The 25,119-nt window shown below is 40.9% G+C and overlaps 2 protein-coding genes across 2 annotated transcripts in view; both read right to left on the bottom strand.

Moving 5' to 3' along the window:
- Positions 1-8,466, bottom strand: part of CRYBG3 (crystallin beta-gamma domain containing 3) — a 125,064-nt gene extending 116,598 nt beyond the window's left edge. Inside the window, exon 1 of the mRNA XM_069550663.1 lies at positions 8,086-8,466. Coding sequence (XP_069406764.1) covers positions 8,086-8,234 — 149 coding nt within the window. The 5' untranslated portion in view covers positions 8,235-8,466. The remainder of the gene's footprint in view (positions 1-8,085) is intronic.
- A 1,290-nt stretch (positions 8,467-9,756) lies between these two features.
- The window catches only part of ARL6 (ARF like GTPase 6), a 54,570-nt gene continuing 39,207 nt past the window's right edge, over positions 9,757-25,119 (bottom strand). Inside the window, exons 10-11 of the transcript XR_011248718.1 lie at positions 13,129-13,229; positions 9,757-10,297 (exon numbers count right to left, since the gene is read on the bottom strand). The gene's annotated coding sequence lies outside the window, so the exon portion shown is untranslated. The remainder of the gene's footprint in view (positions 10,298-13,128; positions 13,230-25,119) is intronic.

Raw genomic sequence — 25,119 nt, 5'->3', positions numbered from 1 at the left:
ACTCAACCCAGTTTCATGTTGCAGATTAAAAATACATATACCTCCCTCATACCTGCAGAAAGTATCTAAATATCCAATTATTCTGCATTATAAATATTCCATTTATTTGTAGCCTCGATCGTAACTTTTCTCACTTGAACAAGTGAATGGAGTTCAATCTTCCTTTGGAGAATTTGTGACAACTCACTCACTCACTTCAGTTGCTCAGTCGTGTCTGACTCTCTGCGACCCCATGAATCGCAGCAGCCAGGCTTCCCTGTCCATCACCATCTCCCGGAGTTCACTCAGACTCATGTCCATCAAGTCCGTGATGCCATCCAGCCATCCCATCCTCGGTCGTCCCCTTCTCCTACTGCCCCCAATCCCTCCCAGCATCAGAGTCTTTGCCAATGAGTCAACTCCTCGCATGAGGTGGCCAAAGTACTGGAGTTTCAGCTTCAGCATCATTCCTTCCAAAGAAATCCCAGGGTTGATCTCCTTCAGAATGGACTGGTTGGATCTCCTTGCAGTCCAAGGGGTTCTCAAGAGTCTTCTCCAACACCACAGTTCAAAAGCATCAATTCTTCGGCGCTCAGCCTTCTTCACAGTCCAACTCTCATATCCATACATGACCACTGGAAAAACCATGGCCTTGACTAGACGGACCTTAGTCGGCAAAGTTTTTTTTTTGTTTGTGCCAACAAAGGATCATAAATCCTCTTTTATCCTCTTTTATACAAAGATATTCACTAGGTCATAACCAGTTTTCTGAGATAGGTAATTCATATAATTTTTTAAGTATAAAAAGGTCTGAAATGAAGAAGTCTCCCTCCTATTCCTCATTCCTTCACCCAGTCTCTCATCCTTCCCAAACAGTTAACACAACACTAGTAACAGACTTTTTTCATATTCCCCCATTTTCAAATGCAAATGGGAGCATACTATACACAATGGTTTGTATCTTGCCTTAAAAAGATTTTTAAATGTAATTTTTCTTATCAGTATACAAAAAGCTTTATCATTCTTTTTGACAGCCACATAATAGTCCACTACATGGATACATGCTAAGTCACTTTAGTCGTGTCCGACTCTGTGCGACCCCATAGGAATCAGCCCACCAGGATCCTCCGTCCCTGGGATTCTCCAGCCAAGAACACTGGAGTGGGTTGCCATTGCCTTCTCCAATGCAGGAAAGTGAAAAGTGAAAGTGAAGTCGCTCAGTCGTGTTCGACTCTTTGCGACCCCATGGACTGCAGCCTACCAGGCTTCTCCATCCATGGGATTTTCCAGGCAAGAGTGCTGAAGTGGGGTGCCATTGCCTTCTTCGACATGGATACATGGTGATCTACCAATTAGTCCACTATTGATAAGACTTCATTTTAATCTTCATCTCTTGCTAATTAAAACAACATTGCAATGACTAAATTTGCAGTGCCAACTTTTGGCTTGTTTTGCAAGCTGTATACATCCAATGGAATTTCTAAAAGGGAACTGTTAAATCAGGGTATGTGAATGTATGATGTTGATAGAGCGCATCAAAGTTCCCTCCAAAATGGTGTCTCAATTTACACTTCTGCTAGTAGTGTACCAGAGTTCCTGCCCACCTACAAGGAACTCAGGTTTTGATTATCAGACAGGTGGAATATGGTACCTTGCTATAGGCTTCATTTGAATCTTTTTAGGAGACTAACCCTTTTTATGTGTTTAAATATAAATTTATAAAGTGTATATAATTTCCTCTCTCAACTGCCAGGAGTATCAATTCTTTACTGTACTGAGCACTGACCCAGACCATGTGGGCAGACACCCAGCTGCAGGCCATGGTCTTATTTGCAGTCAAAACATTTTCTAAGGCCTGCCTTCTGTTTGGCTCTTCTTTCCAAGTGGAGCAGAAGAAGCAGTCACAGAATGCTGTAGGTTTTGAATTCAGGAAGGAGGATGATTCCTCACTCTACCACAAGATCTGTGAGACTTTTGATTAGCTACTGGACCTCTCCAAGCCTTAAATTATGTGTCTGTAAAATGGAGTAAAGATTCCTGTCTCATAAGGTTGCTCTGAGTATTAAGTGATTATATACATTGAAAGCCCCAAGCACAGGGCTTGGATCTTACTAGAGCCTCAATTAAGGGTGGTTTAGTTTTGTCATCACTAACCTGTCAGGCACAAAGGGACACTTGACTAAGCAAACTTTAGTTGTTTCACTGCTTTGGCATATTTCCAGTTAAATACCCCAAGGGGTTAAACATTGAGGGATAACCCTGCTGGAGCTGTACCAGTATTTGGCCTTCATGACTGCCACACGATGAATTATTTCTAGTCACAAAACCAGTTTCTCTGTCAACGTCCAACCATTCTGTATAAGGATGTCCACTCACTTGGAATGCCGATTTTTTTGCAAGAATGTGCTTTTCTGCCTCCATCTAAGACTTGCTGGGTCAAGGAGCAGGAGGGACCGAGGGAAATCACGTCCACTCACCCTGCTGGTACAGCTCCTACCCCATCTCCCCAGGAGTCTGCCTCGGCAAAGGATGCTCATCAAACTATGCTCAGAGAGAAGAGAGTGAGAAGATACTTTGAAAGCCTGTTCAAAGTCCTCGTACAATGTGTGACACTCATGAAACAGTGAGTGTGTTCTGAACCACACAAGTCACACACACCAAATGCACGTCTGGTTTATCATGAGTTCATCTGGAAAACAGACATGTGCAGGTTTATCTCCTCCACTAATTTAAGAACTATTTGAGGGCAGTTTTGGTCTTTTATTCATCTTTGTATCCCACGCCTTAGCAATATACTCAACACATAGCAGTCAAATTTCTGGAACGGACAGACTGAAGATAAACATGACTTCTTGAACTTTTATTTCATGCTAATCCTCTCTCTTCAGTAGACAGTCTGGATTACCTTCCTGAGTTTGAATGTACGTCAATCTGTTTTCTAGTTATCATAGCTGCACTGGCATTTTTGGTATATCTGCACACGAGTGTATTTCATCAGAACTCTGGTAATACTTTGAGGGAAAATTCTTTTCTTCTCTATTATCCTTTTTTACATATTCTCCACTGAGATGAAATGTTTGCTTCAAAAAAGTTAGAAGTTGTGATTAAATTTATTGCAGGTCAATTTGAGGTACATTTGCAACTCAACACACATTTAGAGTGTACAGTCAAGTTAGTTTTCAAGGAAATGTCCTCAGCAAGAAACAGAATCCTCAAGTTAGACATCTGGTAGACACCCTGTTAAACCCAAAAGACAGATTCTCACTTGAAAAAAAGTATAGTTTCAATACCCTAAAACAGTCTATATTTCTACTCACTGCCAAAAGTAGGTTCTGTGTTTTCCATTAACCTGGAAGCTCAAGATTCTCACAAAATACACACAGCTGAGGACTTCTGGAATTTTCCAGTCATCTTTATTGCTGCAGGCATGAGCCTCAGATGTTGCCCTTCAACACCACATAGGTATCTTATTCCACCAAACTATTACTGATTACTTTATACAGTGCTTTCAAATCACTATTTGAAATGTAATCACCATGAAAATTCAGAGCACAAAGCTCTTTTTTGTTACATAAATAATGCTGTGGTCAACATTTAACTTAAGAGCTGGTATCAGAGGCACTATTAACATTTGATGAAACTATCTCCTACACTTCAGCTCACTAGTATCGTGGCTCCACCCATTTATCAACCACATTTAGCCATGGTGAAAAGCAAATATTCTCTGAACTTTAAATTAAGGGCCAAACACTCTCTAGAGAACTTTATGGTACCCACCCCTTATCATGTCTCAAAAATGCCCATTTTAAGGGCAGGAGTGTATTATCTCTAGTCAAAGCCACTAATAAATGTTTTAATGATCCACCAACAGAGATTCACTCCCTCACCTGAGCTAGGTACAGAGGACAACAAGATAAACGAGACACAGCCCCTGTTCCTTGGGTCTAGTGATCCTGTCTTACCTTCTATCCATGGCACTACATTGGGACACTCAAAGGAACAGTCAAAAAGAGTATATGTGAAATAGGCCACACTGTTACCCATTCTGGAACAAAGGAAGGAAAGGTCCAACTGAATTACATATTCAGATGTATTTTGAAGGAGCACAGTTCAGAAGGTTGGTGGGCAAGATGGTGTGGAAAAAGAATCAGAGTTTCTGAGTCAGAGAGACCCAATCTCAAATCTCACCCCTGAAACTTATCCCAGTTATGATTTGGGATAAACTGTTCTCCCCTGGGAATGCTCTCCCTCCCACCCACCTTAGGGGAGGTGTTCTGGGTTCTCCCAGTGAATGCAGGATGCTCCTGGCAATTAGTGGGCAGGGCCACAGATGCTAAATGACCTATAAAGGACAGGAGAGTCCAGTTCAGCAAAGAATTGTTCCTTCCAAGATGCTGACAGTGTCCACCTCTGGGAATTCTCTTATCCTCAGTTTCCTCAGTTGTCAGAATAGTGATAAGCATACCAACATTCCAGGCTGAGGGTGACGTTTAAAAAGACGATACAAGTAAAAGTACCCAGCCCAAAGGAGTGCACAGGCAGCTTTTGATAAATGCTGTTCTTGCCTCACTATCATGTGTGATACAGCAAAGAAACAAAATTGAGAGATTATTTTCTCAAAGCAAGGAAAATTAGAAGGCAGGTATCCTCTGAATTTCACAGTTTAGCAGTATCTGTTGAACAGGGCTTCACAAAAATTCTCTAAATTGAGACCAAATGCTCTTTATGAGCCAGTGCTAAATCTAATCTTCTTAACGCCTCTTTCAGTCTGCACTGATGTATACAGCTCTCAAGAGCTCATAATCCCAGGCCTTTGCTCAGCCTAGAAGACCCATCCCTTATTTCCATCTTCCTGGCTAAGTTCTCTACCTGTGGAAAACACCACCAGTGCCCTGAAGGCCCAGATAAAACCACCCTCCCCCATGAAGCCCTCCTGGCTCTCCTCTATCACTTTTGCTGAGCCCATTCATTGCACACTCATAAACTGGGCTAAACATTACAGCTGTGAATTGAATTCAACTGCAGTTTTCATTTCTATATAATTAAAAACAAATTAATATAAGCACTTTCTGGACGTGGTCAACCACTGAAGATAAAGAGTATTAACAAGCAATGCAACTGCCAACACCGGAATTCACATATGTAATAGTGTTGATGCAAACAGACTTTTAACTGCTGCAGGTTAATGAGAGCAGCAGCGAACACAGTATATAAATGACCTGTTCATAGCAAGTGATGTCCAAATATCTTACAGCACACCATAAAAGCAAAAGTTTTCCTGTGATTCAAGTGGGGAAATATTGGAAAACCTGAATCATGGCATGGTACACAGTGGTACAGTCATGGCAACTCCTCAAAAACTTTTTTTTTCTAGTTGGTACCATATGCATTTTGTGAGTAGTCAAAAAACAGCTGTCAGGATAACGCTGTAAATTTTACTTTTATTGGTCTTGTGGTTACGTCTGTGTTTAATTTTCAATTCTGTTCTTAAGGAATTGTTAAGGAATTCTGTTCTTAAGGAATTTATGTCCCATTTGTATTTGTACCTACACAAGTTACACCACGAAACTCATGTAAGTCAACACTAGGAGTGCAAAAATTGAGACTGTACAACTCAAGTTTGAGAGAATGCACTTCAAGTACAAGAAAAAGTCAGGATGCAGACATTAATCCTTAATCAATGTTAAGTGGCCTCTGAGTTGCAGGTACTGCACAAACTTGTTCTTTAACTGAAAAGTAGCTATGTGACTCCAGGCATGTTTCTTTAGCTGTTTTTTATAGTAAAACTAGAATACTGATCATACAGGTCTGTCCAACCTCAGGTGTAGTATTTTTTAAAGTATTCTGTTAATTGTAATGTGCCAGACACACCATGGCAACCCACTCCAGTATTCCTGCCTGGGAAATCCCATGGACAGAGGAGCCTGCCAGGCTACATGGGGTTGTAAGGAGTTGGACACGACTTGACAACTAAACAAGACACATCATAGGTACTAGGATGGCTGTTTTCAAGTGGTCTCAGCTTCTCCCAATTCCTTGAAACAGCCCTTTTCTCAGTCATCTTTACATTCCTATCACACCCAGTCCCATGTCTGAACAAACTCCCCTGCATCTAAAATCACCAGTACAAAAGGTAAACCAGGCTCCCACTAAAACCAGGAGTTTTTACTGCCTCTAAAAGAAACAGCCAAAATACTTTTACATTTTGAAATAAGATCACAGTGACAAATCACAATTCTGTTTCCAATCTTGTTAACACCAGGGTGTTGTGTTACTAGGACATTCGGTAGTACTAAGCGTTTCCATTTGTTTCATTAAACTTTCAATAAAGGCTTTGTGTTTATGTCCTTGAAAAGAAAAGATTTAAGCTCATTTAAAAGGTAAAACACCCACACAAAAGATTATCCGCTGTCCCCTTAACATCTGGCAAGTTCTAAAATGGATGAAGGACAAAATTAGCATTCATATAAGCACAATTAAAATTACGATTGTCAAAAAGCAGCAGTCTGTGCCTCTCTGGAGATAAGGAGAATGGAGAAGTGGTAAGCAAACAAGAGACAAGTTGTGGGAGTGGCTAGCACCAGAAAGAAAAAGAGATTAGATTTGAGAAGTGGCTAAAAAGCCAAAATAGGGCAGGGAGGTGGGCAAGCTTTCAGGACAATTCTGATAGGAACCTGAAATTGGCCTGCCTGTTCCCTTCTAATCCTGACTCAAAGCTAGTTCCGAGTCTACTTCGGGTTTCTCTTAAATACTGCTTCCATATTATCATCCAAGATTGTCAGTGCTGTTACAGTGACGGCAGGCACCAAGGGCTGTCTGCCTACACCAGCATTCTGACATTCTGGTTGAGCCCTGTCAGACTTCAAAACTATTTTTAACTACTATGTAAGTCTGAATTTTAAATTCTCTCTTAACAGGGCAATAATCGCTGAAGCCTCACTGAAGAAGTCTTCCAGTTCTAACAGGAACCTTCTTGGAAAGATGCGGCAGTTTTGTTAAGAGGGTCATAAAGCAAATGCTTCACAAGCAAGGAAACTGAGGAACACATAAACGCCCAGGATCCAATCACAAGACAGGAATGAATACTGATGGAAGCAGCTCAATCAGTTACAGTTCTGCTTCCTATCCATTTTTCTTTGAAGCTCTCCAGGAAGCCTTTAACGACTGAAGTAAACACAGCTTTCAGGAGAGCGTCCTTCCAATCACGAGTGATCTTCTGGTGCAATGTGGGGGAAGAGGCAGCAGTAAGCCTCTCTAGCCAGCAAAAGTTTTAAACAGCGAGTTGTATATCACTTAACCCCTCTTCCTCCCTCAGGACAGATGAAAAGACTCCGGAACAGGTATTTTTATTAGTCATGAATTTTTCAAAAAGCTCGATTTTACAGCAGCAGGTGGAGGAAGGAGAAAAAACTGCAGAAAAAAAAGGGGGGGCACGTTTTTATTGTCACAGAAACCAAGACAGCTCGAGTCCAGGTTTCTGGAATCCGTCTGGGATCTTGAGGCAGATGTTTTTTCCAAGGAGATTTGGGAAAGAAGGGTGGCATCATTTAAATGCCAGGCAATGGTAAATAAGCCTAGCAACGGTTTGATATTTTGATGGCGTCTTGGGAACTCAACATCATCATTCTTTAAAAAAAAAAAAAAAATTTACTTTGAGAAACTACGATTAAGACGGCAAAATCCCAGCCGAGCGGGTGGCGCTCCAAAGCGTTACCTTTCCTATCGGAGTGGTTTTCGGATCGCGCCCTCCTCGCCCTGGCGGACGGCTGGGCTCACTACTCTTTCGCATTACCGCCGGCAGGACGCCGGGGGACTCGCTTCTGCCGGAGAACTTAGAGCAGACGCGAGTGTGGGACGGGAACCGAACCCCGTCCGGGAACGGGAGATGGGGGGCTGAGCGCCCCGCGGGCTGGCCCGGCCGCTGGCCACGGACTTCACCCGGATTTACAGACCAAGTGATGCGGCGCGGGAACTGAGAGAAGGAAAAAACTTGAGCAATGGAAGAAGGAGAACAGAAAGTGGGGAGCGCAGCCTGGCCGACAGCGGGGCCAGGAACCCTCCCGTGCTGAGTCGGCGCGGGGCCCCCGACGACCCCGCGGCTCCCACCTGGCAGCGTCCCGGCCCGGCGCGGGCGGCTGGCTTGTCCCCGGCCTCTCCTCCTCTTCCTCTTCCTTGTCCCGGGAAGGGCTTCGGGGAGCAAAGAATCGGGAAAAGCTATGCCAGGGGGCGCCGCCCCTCCTCCGGCCGCCGGACATCTCCCCGGGGCGGCAGCCAGTCCGAGGCCGTCGGCGGGGAACGCGTGAGGCGGTGTCGGGAGCCCGGCCCGGGGCCGTGGGACCCGGCGAGGGCAAGAGCGACTCGGCGCGGGCCGCCGGCGCGGCTCAGTCCATCCCGGTCGGTAGAAGCGCGGGCGCGACCGGCTTCCCGCACTACTCCTTCTCGTGCTCTGAGGCGGCTCCTCCCTCCACGCCCGGGCCGCCCGCCCCCAGGAGGAGCCAGAGGCCGCGGCTCCGCCCCGAGCCCGGGCCCGGCCGCCGCCGCTGGCCGGTCCTCGCTCTCGGCGTGGGCCTGAGATCCGGGGCAGGGGGGACGCGCCACCCCGCAACGCCGGACTCCAGGCTTCCCGCCCAAAAGAGCTCAGCCTGCCAGCCCATTTGTCTTTTCTCTCAATTTTTTCTATTATTGTTTTTCTATCGTCCAGTCAGTGCACGGAACGGTTTTCAGACTTTTGAAACAAGTTCATGAATTAAAGTTTGAAAGAAGCTCATGAACTAAACTTCGGTACCAGAGTGCCCTAGACTGCCTTTCAGCTAACGAACAGTAATTCCTTAAACAGTTTCCCAGGGCTGAAAAAGTTGCGGCTACCCCGTGGCCCAGTCTCAGAAGTTGAGGGCGCCATAAGTGCCTGTTCAGGTCTGTCAACAGGTCCTTTCTGGTTCGGCTGGCTTACTATCTGTGGGGCAACTTACCTTAAGCCAGATGTGCTTTGATATTCCTCACACTCCACGGTGCCGAAGGTGCCGTCCAGGTCTGTCAACGACTCTTTTCTGGCTCGACTGGCTTACTATCTGTGGGTAACTGACCCTAACCCACATGTGCTTTGATATTTCTCATACTCCGTGTTAGTAATACATACTGCTCCCCGGCAAACCCTCTTGCAAAAATGACTCTGATCAAAAACAAGTACAATTCAAACTATGGGGAAACAAATATTTTGTAGTTATTACACAGACATCACTGAAATCTGGAAACCAAAAGGTCCTTAAGATTTAGTTTGAATTATGTCTAAATACAGTCGTTTGACTTTTCTTAGTTTTATTTTTTTATACATACAAAAAGCTGTAATAATTTACGTATGCAACTTGATGAGACTGAAAATAAATATACACCATGAAACTGTCATCACAATCTATGCTATAAAACCATCCATGACTTCCAGAACTTTCCTCCCACTCTTAATATTATAAACAATTATGACATAAGATCTGCCCTCTTAGCAAAGTTTTAAGTATGTAATACAGTACTGTGAACTACAGGCACTGTGCTGTAAGTAGAACTGAAAGATTTACTCATCGTGCATAACTTCAACTTTCCCTTTGAATAATACCGTTTATTAATAATGCCCTGTTTCCCCTCCCCCAACCCCTGGCAACTCCCTTTCCACATTGCTTCTATGGATTTGACTGTTTTAGATTCATCAGTATAAGTGAATCCAAATATAGTGAGTATTTGTCCTTCTGTTTCTGACTTATTTCACTAATATAGTAGCATAGATTCTTTTTGTTTTTTTTTAGTTTTGTATATCCTGATGGCTAGTAGAGAAAACATCAAGAGGCCCATTCACCCTAGGTGGTTTGTTTTAAAGCCAGCTGCCCCTGAGAGGGTGTAGAAGTCATAAAAGTGATTATCTTATACCTGTTCGCTAAAAATTCTATACAAGTAAATGAGATAAAATGAAATGGCCAAGGCAGTTCCGACTTTAGGGAGGGGGAAGGAAGGTACCCTGAGGTTGGCCTGCTCTGACTGGAGTCCTGGAGGAGAAGGTTGTTTATGTGTAGACAGGATGTCCATAAGCCCCATTTCAGCATCAGCTGAGGGCTATTGAACTTTCCTGCCACAAGGTAGCTGCCTCCTAGAAGCACTCTAACCCCTACCAACCGCAGCAGAGACCAAGGTTACTCACCTTAATTTGTTCTGGCTCAGTTTAACCCACCAAAGTTAAATCAGTACAGATTCCTTCTGCTGGGTTCACCCCAGGCTATCCCTCAAGACTGACCAGCGCTTTCTCTTTTGAAAACCTTCTCCTGTGAGGAAAAAGCTAGAAAAATAAACTAGAATAAGACAAGTAAAGTTCCCAATTGAGTCTTACTGTTTTGGGGAGGAATCTCCATTAAAGGCCTGCTTGCCAGAAAGCCCAGAGAATATGAAAGCAAAGAGAGTAGGAAGTCAGTTGTTCCCTCCAGCTAGAAGGCCTGGAGAATTAATCTCCCCAAAGGAATCCTAGATGGCTACCAGATGTGTCCAGCCCTTGTACTATGACCAAAGCAGGTCCTACACCCTACTACCTATCCAGAGGGTAGACTGTTCAGGATGTTTCTCTGGGGATAAAATCTTATTGGGGCCAGTACAGTTTATCACTACTTATGGGTTTATCTAATAATGCTATTTAAGAAAATAATTTCTCTAAAAAAATAGCCCTCAAGGGGAAAGCTGGGCTAGTCATATTTTTTTCAATAATCACTATCCTCAGTGGGAGAAGGCATCAGAATCATGTCAGGTAAAGTCCTTCATTTATCTAGAAACTATTTATCTATAGTATTGGTGGTGATAGTTGAGGTAGTAGAATGTTCATCCAGCTAGAATCCCTCTATTAATAAACAGCTTGCAAAGGTATAAGATAGTATAAATGTTATTGGAGACCCCTAAAATAAACAGTTGGGCCAATACAAACCTATGATATATATGTATTCATGCGAAAAAAAAAGTGTTAGTCGCTCAATGGGGTCAGACTCTTTGTGATCCTCTGGACTATAGCCCACCAGGCTCCTCTGTTAATGGAATTCTCCAGACAAGAATACCGAGGTGGGTAGCCATCCCATTCTCTAGGGGAACTTCCCAACCCAGGGGTCAAACCTGGGTGTCCTGCACTGCAGGCAGACTCCTTACCATTTGAGCCATTAGGGAAGCCCCATATACCAAGTGATCACATTCCTGAATTCACATTAAAAATGACTATGCCAATGAGGTGACTTGAAGCTTTGGCTTCATCAGCTTCACAGTAAATATGCTTCTGCGATAGACACTCTTTAAATGTCTTCAAGAAAAACTGAATGAACAAATGAAGATGACTGTGCTAAATTAGAATCTCTAAGATCCTCAAAACTCTAAAATTCAACCTTTTTACAGACTTTCTAATGCAATCTTAGAACTCAGTATTCAGAAATTCATTATTATGAGTTCAGAACGTAAGAGCAGATGACACCTAGGAATGGATCAGTACTTGAAAAGTAAATAAATGAAAATTCGGGGGTCATTGATTTATGGCTTTAAGCTAATTTTTCATAAAGTTTGCCTTAATGGAGGCAGGGCACCAGGTATACTTGCATTCATTCAAATGCTTTGCAAACTCTATGAAAAATTAGCTTAAAGCCATAAATCAATGACTCCTGAATTATCATTTATTTACTTTTCAAGAACTGATCAGTTCCTCATTTAATGAGTATGTTAGAAGCATATATACTGTGAGGCTGATGAAATCAAAGCTTCAAGGCACCTCATTGGCATGGTCTCTTCCAAGGTGAGTTCAGGAATGTGATCACTTGGTGGTGTTTATGAAATATATAAAAGCAAATGTTTAAACTGCACAATTAAGACCACAATCTCTTTCCACTTGGATTTTCCCTCCATCACCTTATTCCTAGAGTCAGCTGGTATTAGAGTTACTGGAGGCCCTTTAGGGCATGCTGGGAAATGTGTGGTGTGGATTTTAGTTTGGATTTAGTGGAATGTATTTATGTGGTTGTCAGTTTCTCCAAAGAATAGCTGTTACTGCTTTAATTTCAGTTTGTTCATTGGGCAACTCACCAGGCATTACACCTAAGATACAGGACCAGAAGCACTATTGCGACATAAACATATCCTAAGTCCTCTAACACTGAAAATGTGTGGGTAGTAGAGGTGAAACAAGATTCAAAATGTACAACAGCAAAAGGTGAGTTGTGGAAAACTATTTCAAGCAACAGAAGATAAAACTTAAAAGAATCACTTCTGATTGATGTAATTTCTCTCAAAACAGTTATATGTTAAAATAATGTAGTACATACAATTTTTATAATTGTAAATGCAGCAAACTTTTAAATGAAAATCATGTAAAATAGAACTTATGATAATATTTGTTTGTAGGGCACAGACCTATAGCAATACCACAATGAGTGTGTATATGGGTATATAATGTTGTATGCTTACCTAGCCTTTCTAGCAATAAGTATGCTCATCTAAATTTAAGGAAAGACTTTATCTTTCTACTATATGTATAGAAAATATTAGAAAATGTCATATGAAAGAATACACTAACAAAAATATAAGAAAAAAAATTATAGAAGTATAATAGGCAGATAATGGAAAAAATGCTGTTTTTCTAGACTGTGACATTTATAATATTAATCAATCATTTAAAATTGGTCATTTGTATGATTTATTTTTTTCATTCACTTTTATATCTAATTTTTATTTTTAATTTTAAATATTTTTCTTTAAAGAGAAATTGCAAAAATCTTCAGGTACCTTAAAACCTGGATTTGTCCTTGAGTGCTGACTATGGATTAGAAACACACTCATTCTTAGAGATACAGTGATAAGACCAAGAGCTTTCCCTCAAGATGCAAGTCTGATGGTGTGAACAGATGAGCAAAGCAGACAGGAAAAGAGAAAGTCCTTCTATGAGCATACGTAGGATGAACCCTAACTCAGTCTCCAATGCAGGAGACATATAAGACATGGGTTTGATCCCTGGGTTGTGAAGATCTCCTGGAGGAGGAAATGGCAACCCACACCAGTATTCTTGCCTGGGGAATTCAATGGACAGTGGAGCCTGGTGGGCTATACAGTACACGGGGTCTCACAGAGTCAGACACAACTGAGGCAACTTACCATGCACACATGCCAACTTAGTCTAGAAATTTCCATGAAGGCTCACTAGAGGAAATAACTGTCCGTTTGTTCTCTTCCTCTGCTTCCTGTGACCATGACTTCTACAAAAAGAGTACAATTCAATAGCTTATTTGGTATGTGAGAAAAGCTCAAGTTCATCACACTGTAACTGAACTACCATTTCCAAAGCATAAGCACATTACTCCTCAAAAGTATGAGAACAAAGTGCTGACCCTGAAGCCTTTCAACAAGGATGCAAGCATGGTTTAGAAATGCTTTTTGTTCTAAAAAGTCCACCAGAGGGATACATTTCTGTGTGTGCACTACGGCACAGTATTTGCTATGTGGCAGGTGGCCCAGGAATATTAAGACAGCTGTCAACATCAAGGAAAGCACCAGCCCATGAAAAGCAAGCAGATGGATTGGGGCACTTCACTAGCTGCCTCCTGGAATAATAGCTGTGCGAGGCCAAATGAGGCAATGTCATGCTGCCCAGGGCAGCGAAAAGCTATTACTGGGTATAAGCACTCAATTAGGAGATGGGGCGGGGGACATCCTCCCCTTTCCTTTGTATAGCCCAGGTTTTCATTAAGAACCACAACAGTAAGTAAGAAAGGATGTGTGGGGGGGATCCTGTTACTGTTTCTCATTCTGTTACATTCTGATCATCATGGCCAGAAAACGCCTCAATCTTGCTGCTTCAGTAAGAGCAGATGGTGAAATTTTAAGTGATTGGTTATTCAGACTTCTATGGGGATGCATGAAGTTCTATTGTATTGTTTGTCTGGTTTTTATTTCCAGAACATGCGGAGACTGACATCTTTCAAACACACATCTTTTAATGCTTAAGATGTGTTGGTCTGACCTAAATTACATATCCTCTTTTCTTCCCTTGATATGATGATGATACTTATAAATGAATGCTTTACTAAATTATGACATTAACAATCAAATATTTTCTTCAAAAACTGCCAAATTTGCTTATATCAAACCATTGATTATAAAATGTATTCCAAAAGTTATTCATACTAATTCAGTCTGTGTCTTGTGTTTGAGTCAAATGCTACCTATAATATAGTCATATGTAGTAGTCGTATTAACTTTTAGAAATGCAGTTTCATAAACATGACACAGATAATGGCTCAGAAGAATAATTTACCATTATATGAAAAACTCAGTTCCTATATTCTGTTTTTCCAAAATGATTGATGAGTACAGAAGTTATGCACTGTATTGGACATATCTGATACATAATTTTAAATGCTTTTGAATTGTGCTGGAGAATACTCTTAAGAGCCCCTTGGACTGCAAGGACATCAAACCAGTCAATCTTAAAGGAAATCAACCCTGAATATTCATTGGAAAGACTGCTGCCAAAGAAGATCCAATACTTTGGCCACCTGATGTGAAAAACTGACTCATCTGAAAAAACCCTGATGCTGGGAAAGATTCAAAGTAAAAGGAAAAGGGGGGATCAGAGGATGAGATGGTTAGATAGCAACACTGACTTAATGGACATGAATTTGAGCAAACCCAGGGTGAAGGACAGAGGAGCCTGCGGTGCTGCAGTCCATGGGGTTGCAAAGAATTGGACATGACTTAGCGACTGAACAACAAAAACAAATTTTGAAAAGAAAATTGTTTATAAATCTCTGGACTTCAGTATACTAGCGTTGATTGTAAATTTAGCTTCTTAGGGCTCATGAAACAAAGCTTTAGAGGAAAAAGACAACCAGTTTGTGAATTGGCATTTCTTTTTTCTTATTTTGAAATTATAGAAAAGACACGTCCCAGAATCCTGAGTTCTCTTACTGTGGACACGCTGTTCCCAGTTTGACTTGCTGCAAATTGTTAAAAACAAGGCAGAGAGGCAGCTGTTATTGCAAGCAAATGTTTTGATTAGAAAGAGAAAGCAGCTGGATATGCTACATGCTGTCATATAAGATGAACCACAGTTTTCACATGGGAATTCTACCTAATCTAAAATTGAGATTACCATTATTTCCTTCACAGGAACTTTCTTTGTATAGATGGAGTTGACATCTATCTACTTTGTTTATATTCTGGAGTGATAAAGTGCTAATTCTTACCTATGGAAACCTTCCATAGTCTATTAGAAAACAATATTATCATTAACAAGCTTTCATAAAATTTCCTTACAAAATATTGCTAAATGTAGTAACAAAAAATCCAGGGTGGTGGTGTTTTAGTTGCTAAGTCATGTCTGACTCTTGCGAACCCATGGACTATAGCCTGCCAGGCTGCTCTGCCCATGGGATTCTCCAGGCAAGAATACTGGAGTGGGTGGCCATTTCCTTCTCCAGGGCATCTTTCCAACCCAGGAATCAAACCCGGGACTCCTGCATTGTAGGCAGATTCTTTACCGACTGAGCTATGAAGGAAGCCACCCTCCCCACCCACCACCCCCCCCAAAAAAAATCCATCAGTTCAGTTCACTCAGTCATGTCCAACTCTTTGTGACCCCATGAACTGCAGCACGCCAGGCCTCCCTGTCCATCACTAACTCCTGGAGCCTACCCAAACTCATGTCCATTGAGTCAGTGACGTGTCCCCTTCTCCTCCTGCCCTCAACCTTTCCCAGCATCAGGGTCTTTTCAAATGAGTCAGTTCTTTGCATCAGATAGCCAAAGTACTCGAGTTTCAGCTTCAACATCAGTCCTTCCAATGAACACCCAGGACTGATCTCCTTTAGGATGGACTGGTTGGATCTCCTTGCAGTCCAAGGGACTCTCAAGAGTCTTCTTCAACACCACAGTTCAAAAGCATCAATTCTCTGGCGCTCAGTTTTCTCTATAGTCCAACTCTCACATCCATACATGACTACTGGAAAAACCACAGCCTTTACTAGACGGACCTTTGTTGACAAAGTAATGTTTCTGCTTTTTAATTTGCTGTCTAGGTTGGTCATAACTTTCCTTCCAAGGAGTAAGCAACTTTTAATTTCATGGCTGCAATCACCATTTGCAGTGATTCTGGAGCCAAAAAAATAAAGTCAGCCACTGTTTCCCCATCTATTTGCCACTCTGAATTTGCCTATCACTTAAGTGGACTATAGTCCATAGGGTCACAAAGTTGTACATGAGTGAAGCAATTGAGCATGCATGCATGCATAGATATATTTAGTCTCTGTGGCTTAAATAAAACACAATCTAGATTAGAAAGAAAATTTTTAGTAAAATTTGGTAAAATCTTTTAATAAAATTTAAGAAGTAGCTACTGGAAAGTCAGAAACTTTTAAACAATATGTATTTACTGAAAAGTTTATTAATCAGTCTATATTTCAGAAAAACAAAAGACAAGAAAATGGAAAATTCTGAAATAAAGATCTAGATATAAGTCTAAATCAAGATCATTGACCTAGTAGTCATTCTTCTAGTACTAGCTGCCTCAAACTGGATTAGAAAAGTTGGTGGGAGGAATATATATTAAAAAAAATTTTTTTTAAGCCCCAAACAATATCCCATCTACAGAAGTATTTTATGGCCTTCTACCTGCTCAAAGAACATTTATTGAATACTTCTAGGTCCTGTGTTTGGTGATTAGAATACACAATGTGATCCACCCTCAAGAAACTCAGTCTCAAAGAAAGAAAGAGAAGTGACAGTTACAAACTACAGGACAGTGTGATAAACATGAAAAGTGGGACATACATGGGAAAAAGGAAGAAGAAAGTGCCTAACTGTATCACTTGGGCAGACCATACTTGAGGTCAGGGACAGATTTCACAAATCAAGCTCCACAAACATGAATCAGAAAGTTCTGCACTCATAACCATTTAAAACACCTGCTGAAACAGCTTTATATTACAAATGTCACACTTGTCAGAAAGCCATATCAGAGCTCAGCAGGAGCTCAACATCGGGCTACCAATAGACATACACTTGATATTTGGCATCTGATCTGGTGAGGAGATACTATAGTCAGTGGGTACAACTATATTGTGAATGTACAAATATTGTGTGTAACATAGGTATTCAAGGGCTTTAATATGTTAATATGAAAGTACATTTAAGTGAACTATTGGCTTTATCCTTTAAAATAATCACAAAATTAAAAACTAGATGACAAAGTATGAGAAATAGGCAAGTAGAGAAACTGCTGCACTGATACTAACTTGACTTACATAATCTGAGTTTACATCTGCCAATTATTGACTAAGACAGGTTAGACCAGTAAATCAGGCAGGGGAAGTCTTACTATAACCAGATATCTAATTTAGGGCCAAAATACAGAGTATACAAGAATCAAACAGTTTGACATTTGTTTGGCATCTTGTATAAATTGCCTTTTTCATGGCTATTACCTTTAATTCACTCTAACTTACAAGGTTGATGTTATGTCTATTGTGAAATCTAAGAAGTCACCTAGTCCATGTTTATGATTAGCGATTTAAGTGATTTTCACCCCTAAAAATGGCAGTAGTGCTGTATTGTCTAATATTATATCTACAAATTTCATATATAATGGATAAACGAGGTTCTACTCTGTAATACAGGGAACTGTATTCAATACCCTGTGATAAACCATAAAGGAAAATAATATGGAAAAGTGTATATATATGTATTACTGAGTCACTTTGCTGTACAGCAATAATTAATATGGGCTTCCCTAGTGGCTCAGTCCAGAGAAGGCAATGGCACCCCACTCCAGTACTCTCGCCTGGAAAATCCCATGGATGGAGAAGCCTGGTAGGCTTCAGTCCATGGGGTTGCTAAGATTTGGAAATGACTGAGAGACTTCACTTTCACTTTCATGCATTGGAGAAGGAAATGGCAACCCACTCCAGTGTTCTTGCCTGGAGAATCCCAGGGACAGGGGAGCCTGGTGGGCTACCGTCTATGGGATTGCAGAGTGGGACATGACTGAAGCGACTTAGCAGCAGCAGTAGCTCAGCTGGTAAAGAGTCTGCCTGCAATGCAGGGGACCCAGGTTCGATCCCTGGGTTGAGAAAATCCCCTGGGGAAGGAAATGACAACCCGCTCCAGTACTCTTGCCTGGAGAATTCCATGGATAGAGGAGCCTGGCAGGCTACAGTCCATGGGATCACAGAGTCGGACACGACTATATGGCTAACTTTCACTTTCAGTCATTAATACATCACTGCATTTCAACTACTTCAATAAAAGTTAATTTAAAAAACAAGTAATTTTAGATTGTCTCTTAGCTATTTGGAATGTTGTATGTTGTGGAGATTGTGGATTCTATTAAATAATTTCAAAAAGTGTTGCAATTTTCATTTTGTAGAAACATTAAATTGGTTAAACTCCAACTTCAAACTTGACTTTGCTCATTGAGGACACCAGATAAAATCTGTTTAGCTGAAAACTCCGGGAGTTGGTGATGGAAAGGGAAGCTGGCATGCTGCAGCCCATGGGGTCGCAGAGTCGGACAGGACTGAGCGACTGAATTGAACTGAACTGAAAGCTGCTTTGAATTTGCCATTTGTTCATGCGTTGAGGCCTAGCTGGAGACTTGGGAAAGTTTATGCTCAGAATTTTAGACCCCCATTGTCTGGATCGCTCCTTTACTGAATGCTCCTCCCTTCATTTTGCAGTGGCTTCAGTTGTCTCATGGTCTGTACTCTCTCAGGCCAAAAACATGGCCACTTTTGTCTGTTTAGCCACCCTACGCTGTGACTGTGGCCTGTCCTCAGGCTAAAAGGCTCAAAAAGTGAAATTCACCCCATACCAGTGCCTTGTTCTAAGTTTCAACTCCTCTCTGAAACATGCCTACTTCTGTTCATTCTCTATAACTTTTTTAGTTGGAATTTTTGTTGTTGGCCAGAATTTATAGTTAACTGTAGGAAGGCTGGTCTACTAGGAACCTAAATGATCACTTACTGCTGGCCCAGGACCTCATGGTTAGAAGCTTAAGAATATCTTTAGGAATAGAAGTTGAATGAACTTATGTGTGTGTGCTCACATACCACCTGGGAAGCCTGAATAAACATATAAAAATAGTTAATCACTGAATAATTTAATATTTTAGATTAACATAATCAAAATTAACCTTCATTAACATTCCAAATTTAATATGCCCCCCAAATCTGTGGACCAAGATAAAAATTACATATAATGTTGGCTTACATGGGGCTTCCCAGGTGGCACAGAGGTAAAGAATCCATCCGCCAATGCAGGAGATGCAGGTTTGATCCTTTGGTCAGGAAGATCCCCTGGAGGAGGGCATGGCAACCCATTCCAGTATTCTTGCCTGGAAAATTCCATGGACAGAGAAGTCTGGCAGGCTACAGTTCATGGGGTTGCAAAGAGTCGGATACAACTGAGTGACTGAACACAGCACATTGGCTTACATATCCATCCATTCAAGAAATGTGGACACAATATATACCATGCAGGGTATAAATAAATTCCCTGCACTTATTTGCAGAGATGTGGATGGACCTAGAGACTGTCATACAGAGTGCAGTGAACAAGAAAGAGAACAACAAATATCATATAATATTGCTTATATGTGGAATCCTGAAAAGTTATACCAATGAACTTTCCTGCAAAGCAGAAATAGAAACACAGATGTAGAGAATGTATGCATGGATACTTGGGGTGTGTGGGATGAACTGGGAGAATGGGATAACATATATACACTACTACGTATAAAACAGATAACTAATGAGAACCTACTGTATAGCACAGGGAATTCTACTCAATGCTCTGTAGTAACCTCAATGGGAAGAATCCAAAAGAGAGGAGATATAGGTATACATATACCTAATTCACTTTGCTGTACAGTAGCAACTAACACATCAATGTAAAGCAATTATACTCCAATAAATTTTAAAATTTCATGAGGACAGAAATAATTTCTGCATCAAAAAGTCTACAAACAATGTTGTAGAAAGTATGGAGAAAAGAGAATTATCTTATCCTGTTGTAAATTGGAATGTAAATTGGGAATGTAAATTGGTACAACCACTATGAGAACAGAATGGAGGTCTCTTAAAAAACTAAAAGTAGAGCTACTACGTGGCTCAGCAATCCCACTCCTGGGCATGTATCTGGAGAAAAACATGGTTTGAAAGGATATGTGCACCCCAATATTAAACTGCAGTGCTGTTTACAATAGCCAAGACTTTGAAAACAACCTACTTGTCCATTGACAGATGACTGGATAAAGATGTAGTCCAATTTAAAATGAAAGCAACAGAAGTAATCAAGTTAAAAATAAAGAAAGACAGATAAAATTTGGGTAACGTCTGGAGATAAAACTTGGGGAAGGCTGGAAAGATGTCAAAACTAGGCCTATCTCCTTTCAAATGGTTTATTAGGGTGAATGCAGAACAGCAACCGATTTTTAGCATGGAGTGTTGGGGAGAAGGAAACTCATATTTCATATATATCCTAAAGAACACTCGACTAAAAATGATTGGAAGGCTTGTAAATTGTTTCCTCTACCATGTACAAAAACCATGTTTAATGTGAAAGCAAAAAAAGACTGAAAAGAGACAGAAAAAAAGATGCGGTCTGTATATATATTGGGATATTACTCAGCCATTAAAAGGAATGAAATAATGCCATCTGCAGCAACATGGATGGAACTGGAGATTGTCATACTAAGTGAAGTCAGAGAAAAATGAGTATCATGACATTGGTTATATGCAGAATCTAAAAAAAAATGATACAAATGAACTTATTTACAAAACAGAAAAGATTCACAGACTTAAAGAACACACTTATGGTTACCACAGGGGAAGGGAGTGGGGGAGAGAGAGATTATGAGTTTGGGACTGACCTGTATACACTGCTATATTTAAAATAGACAACTAACAAGGACCTATCATTACACAGGGAACTCTGCTCAATATTCTGTAATAACCTAAAGGGGAAAGAATTTGAAAAAGAATAGATACTTATATAACTGCATCACTTTGCTTTACACCTGACACTAACACAACATTATTAATCAATTCTCTTCCAGTATAAAAGAAAAAAGTCCTAGAGGAATAATTCTCAAGCTTCAGCATGTATTTTATCATAGGTGACTGATGAAAATTTGAGAACATTGTTGGATATAGCCTGGGTTCCTCAGAAGGCACTGCTGAAGTAAAGAGATTTTACATTATTTTATTAGGAAGTAGAGTTATGGGAAAGGAGGATTAAGCCAGTTAGGGGAGTGGCAATACAAAGAGTTATTACTGAGCTGGATGCTATTAAATATGATTAATTGTTAGAGTCAGAGGACTCATCCCAGAAGCTATATATAGTGAGTCTCAAGACAGTCCAAGATTAAAGGGAAAAACAAAAAAAGGGAAGAATTTATCCACTAGTTCTGTCTCCCACTTGTCAATGGTTCCCCTACTGGGCTATATATGTTTTAGAATGGTAGTGGTGGGGACATGGGAACAAAAATAGGCCCTCTGCACCTACATATAGCTGGTTAGCCCCTATAAGCAGTGGCAGCTAAAATGAGATGGTGAGTCTGAGAGAATCTGAAATGGCTCATAAAATGTGTCTGAAGTGATATATCTTAAAAGACATCTCTGATTACTGGCTTGGTTTGAGGCATAAAACTATGAAGTACTATGGCTGTATGTTTAACCATAGGTCCCTTTTGGGCCAGGCTAGGTTGTGTCTGCTTTGACACTTAGTAAAGAATTAAGTCATTTAGAAGTTTCCAGGTGACCTTCGGTTAAGGCTAAGCTTTCATTCAGCTGCTTTGGGCCGACAAAATGGCAATGCCATATGGTTCAATAAAATAGAAAATGTTAAGACTTTCCATAGAGAACCCTAGAAACTTCTCTACTTGCTCAGAAAACACTTTAGAAAACAGTAGAGAAAAGGATCTTAGATAGTGAGTAGATAGATATTCAAAACAAGAGTGACTAGGAAGTATAAAAAAGGGAAGATGAAATGCATCAGCTTCCTAAAAAAAGGATTACAGAATAAAGACTCAAATATTCAAACACAATTTTTGTCTTTGAAATCAAGCTCATGCACACATTTCTAAAATAAGTACTGAGTCAAATTCTAGAATAATTTTGAGGAAAATGAAACAACTTTTCTAAACATAACAGTCTGATTTACATTATTAGGCAGTTCAGTTCAATTCAGTCGCTCAGTCGTATCTGACTCTTTGTGACCCCATGAATCGCAGCACACCAGGCCTCCCTGTGCCTCACCAACTCCCGGAGTTCACTCAGAAGCACGTCCATCGAGTCCGTGATGCCATTCAGCCATCTCATCCTCTCTTGTTCCCTTCTCCTCCTGCCCCTAATCCCTCCCAGCATCACAGTCTTTTCCAATGAGTCAACCCTTCGCATGAGGTGGCCAAAGTACTGGAGTTTCAGCTTTAGCATCATTCCTTCCAAAGAAATCCCAGGGCTGATCTCCTTCAGAATGGACTGGTTGAGTCTCCTTGTAGTCCAAGGGACTCTCAAGAGTCTTCTCCAACACCACAGTTCAAAAGCCTCAATTATTTGGCGCTCAGCTTTCTTCACAGTCCAACTCTCACATCCATACATGACCACTGGAAAAACCATAGCCTTGACTAGATGGACCTTATTTGGCAAAGTAATGTCTCTGCTCTTCAACATGCTATCTGGGTTGGTCATAACTTTTCTTCCAAGAAGCGTCTTTTAATTTCATGGCTGCAGTCACCATCTGCAGTGATTTTGGAGCCTAAAAAAATAAAGTCTGACACTGTATCCACTGTTTCCCCATCTATTTCCCATGAAGTGATGGGACCAGATGCCATGATCTTACTTTTCTGAATGTTGAGCTTTAAGCCAACTTGGTCACTCTCCACTTTCACTTTCATCAAGAGGCTTTTTAGTTCCTTTTCACTTTCTGCCATAAGGGTGGTGTCATCTGCATATCTGAGGTTATTGATATTTCTCCCGGCAATCTTGATTCCAGCTTGTGCTTCTTCCAGCCCAGCGTTTCTCATGATGTACTCTGCATAGAAGTTAAATAAGCAGGGTGACAATATATAGTCTTGATGTACTCCTGTTCCTATTTGGAACCAGTCTGTTGTTCCATGTCCAGTTCTAACTGTTGCTTCCTGACCTGCATATAGGTTTCTCAAGAGGCAGGTCAGATCCTCTGGTATTCCCATCTCTTTTGGAATTTCCCACAGTTTACTGTAATCCACACAGTCAAAGGCTTTGGCATAGTCAATAAAGCAGAAATAGATGTTTTTCTGGAACTCTATTGCTTTTACCATGATCCAGCGGATGTTGGCAATTTGATCTCTGGTTCCTCTGCCTTTTCTAAAACCAGCTTGAACATCTGGAAGTTCACGGTTCACATATTTCTGAAGCCTGGCTTGGAGAATTTTGAGCATTACTTTACTAGCATGTAAGACGAGTGCAACTGTGTGGTAGTTTGAACATTCTTTGGCATTGCCTTTCTTTGGAATTGGAATGAAAACTGACCTTTTCCAGTCCTGGGGTTACTGCTGAGTTTTCCAAATTTGCTGGCATATTGCGTGCAGTATCATCTTTCAGGATTTGAAAGAGCTCAACTGGAATTCCATCACCTCCACTAGCTTTGTTCATAGTGATCCTTTCTAAGGCCCACTTGACTTCACATTCCAGGATGTCTGGTTCTAGGTGAGTGATCACACCATCGTGATTATCTGGGTCATGAAGATCTTTTTTGTACAGTTCTTCTGTGTATTCTTGCCACCTCTTCTTAATACCTTCTGCTTCTGTTAGGTCCATAGCATTTCTGTCCTTTATTGAGCCCATCTTTACATGAAATATTCCCTTGGTATCTCTAATTTTCTTGAAGAGTAGTCTTTCCCATTCTGTTCTTTTCCTCTATTTCTTTGCACTGATTGCTGAAGAAGGCTTTCTTATCTCTTCTTGCTATTCTTTGTAACTCTGCATTCAGATGCTTATATCTTTCCTTTTCTCTTTGGCTTTTCACTTTTCTTTTCACAGCTATTTGTAAGGCCTCCTCAGATAGCCATTTTGCTTTTTTGCATTTCTTTTCCATTGGGATGGTCTTGATCCCTGTCTCCTGTACAATGTCATGAACCTCCGTCCATAATTCATCAGGCACTCTATCAGATCTAGTCCCTTAAATCTATTTCTCACTTCCACTGTATAATCATAAGGGATTTGATTTAGGTCATACCTGAATGGTCGAGTGGTTTTCCCTACTTTCTTCAATTAAGTCTGAATTTGGCAATAAGGAGCTCATGATCTGAGCCACAGTCATCTCCTGGTCTTGTTTTTGTTGACTGTATAGAGCTTCTCCATCTTTGGCTGCAAAGAATATAATCAATCTGATTTCAGTGTTGACCATCTGGTGATGTCCATGTGTAGAGTCTTCTCTTGTGTTGTTGGAAGTGGGTGTTTGCTATGACCAGTGCATTTTCTTGGCAAAAGTCGATTAGTCTTTGCCCTGCTTCATTCCATATTCTAAGGCCAAATTTGCCTGTTACTCCAGGTATTTCTTGACTTCCTGCTTTTACATTCCAGTCCCCTATAATGAAAAGGATATCTTTTTTGGGTGTGAGTTCTAAAAGGTCTTGTAGGTCTTCATAAAACCGTTCAACTTCAGCTTCTTCAGCGTTACTGGTTGGGGCATAGACTTGGATTACCGTGATATTGAATGGTTTGCCTTGGAAATGAACAGAGATCATTCTGTCGTTTTAGAGATTGCATCCAAGTGCCACATTTCGGACTCTCTTGTTGACCATGATGGCTACTCCATTTCTTCTAAGGGATTCCTGCCCACAGTAGTAGATATAATGGTCATCTGAGTTAAATTCATCCATTCCGGTCCATTTTAGCTTGCCAATTCCTAGAATGTCGACGTTCACTCTTGTCATTTCCTGTTTGACCACTTCCAATTTGCCTTGATTCATGGACCTGACCTTCCAGGTTCCTATACAATATTGCTCTTTACAGCATCGGACCTTGCTTCTATCACCAGTCACATCTACAACTGGGTATTGTTTTTGCTTTGTCTCCATCCCTTCATTCTTTCTGGAGTTATTTCTCCACTG

This window comes from Ovis canadensis, chromosome 1, assembly GCF_042477335.2.
Source record: "Ovis canadensis isolate MfBH-ARS-UI-01 breed Bighorn chromosome 1, ARS-UI_OviCan_v2, whole genome shotgun sequence".
Taxonomy (NCBI): domain Eukaryota; kingdom Metazoa; phylum Chordata; class Mammalia; order Artiodactyla; family Bovidae; genus Ovis; species Ovis canadensis.
The sequence above is the reverse complement of the archived record's forward strand: the minus strand, read 5'-3'. Positions and strand labels throughout refer to the sequence as shown.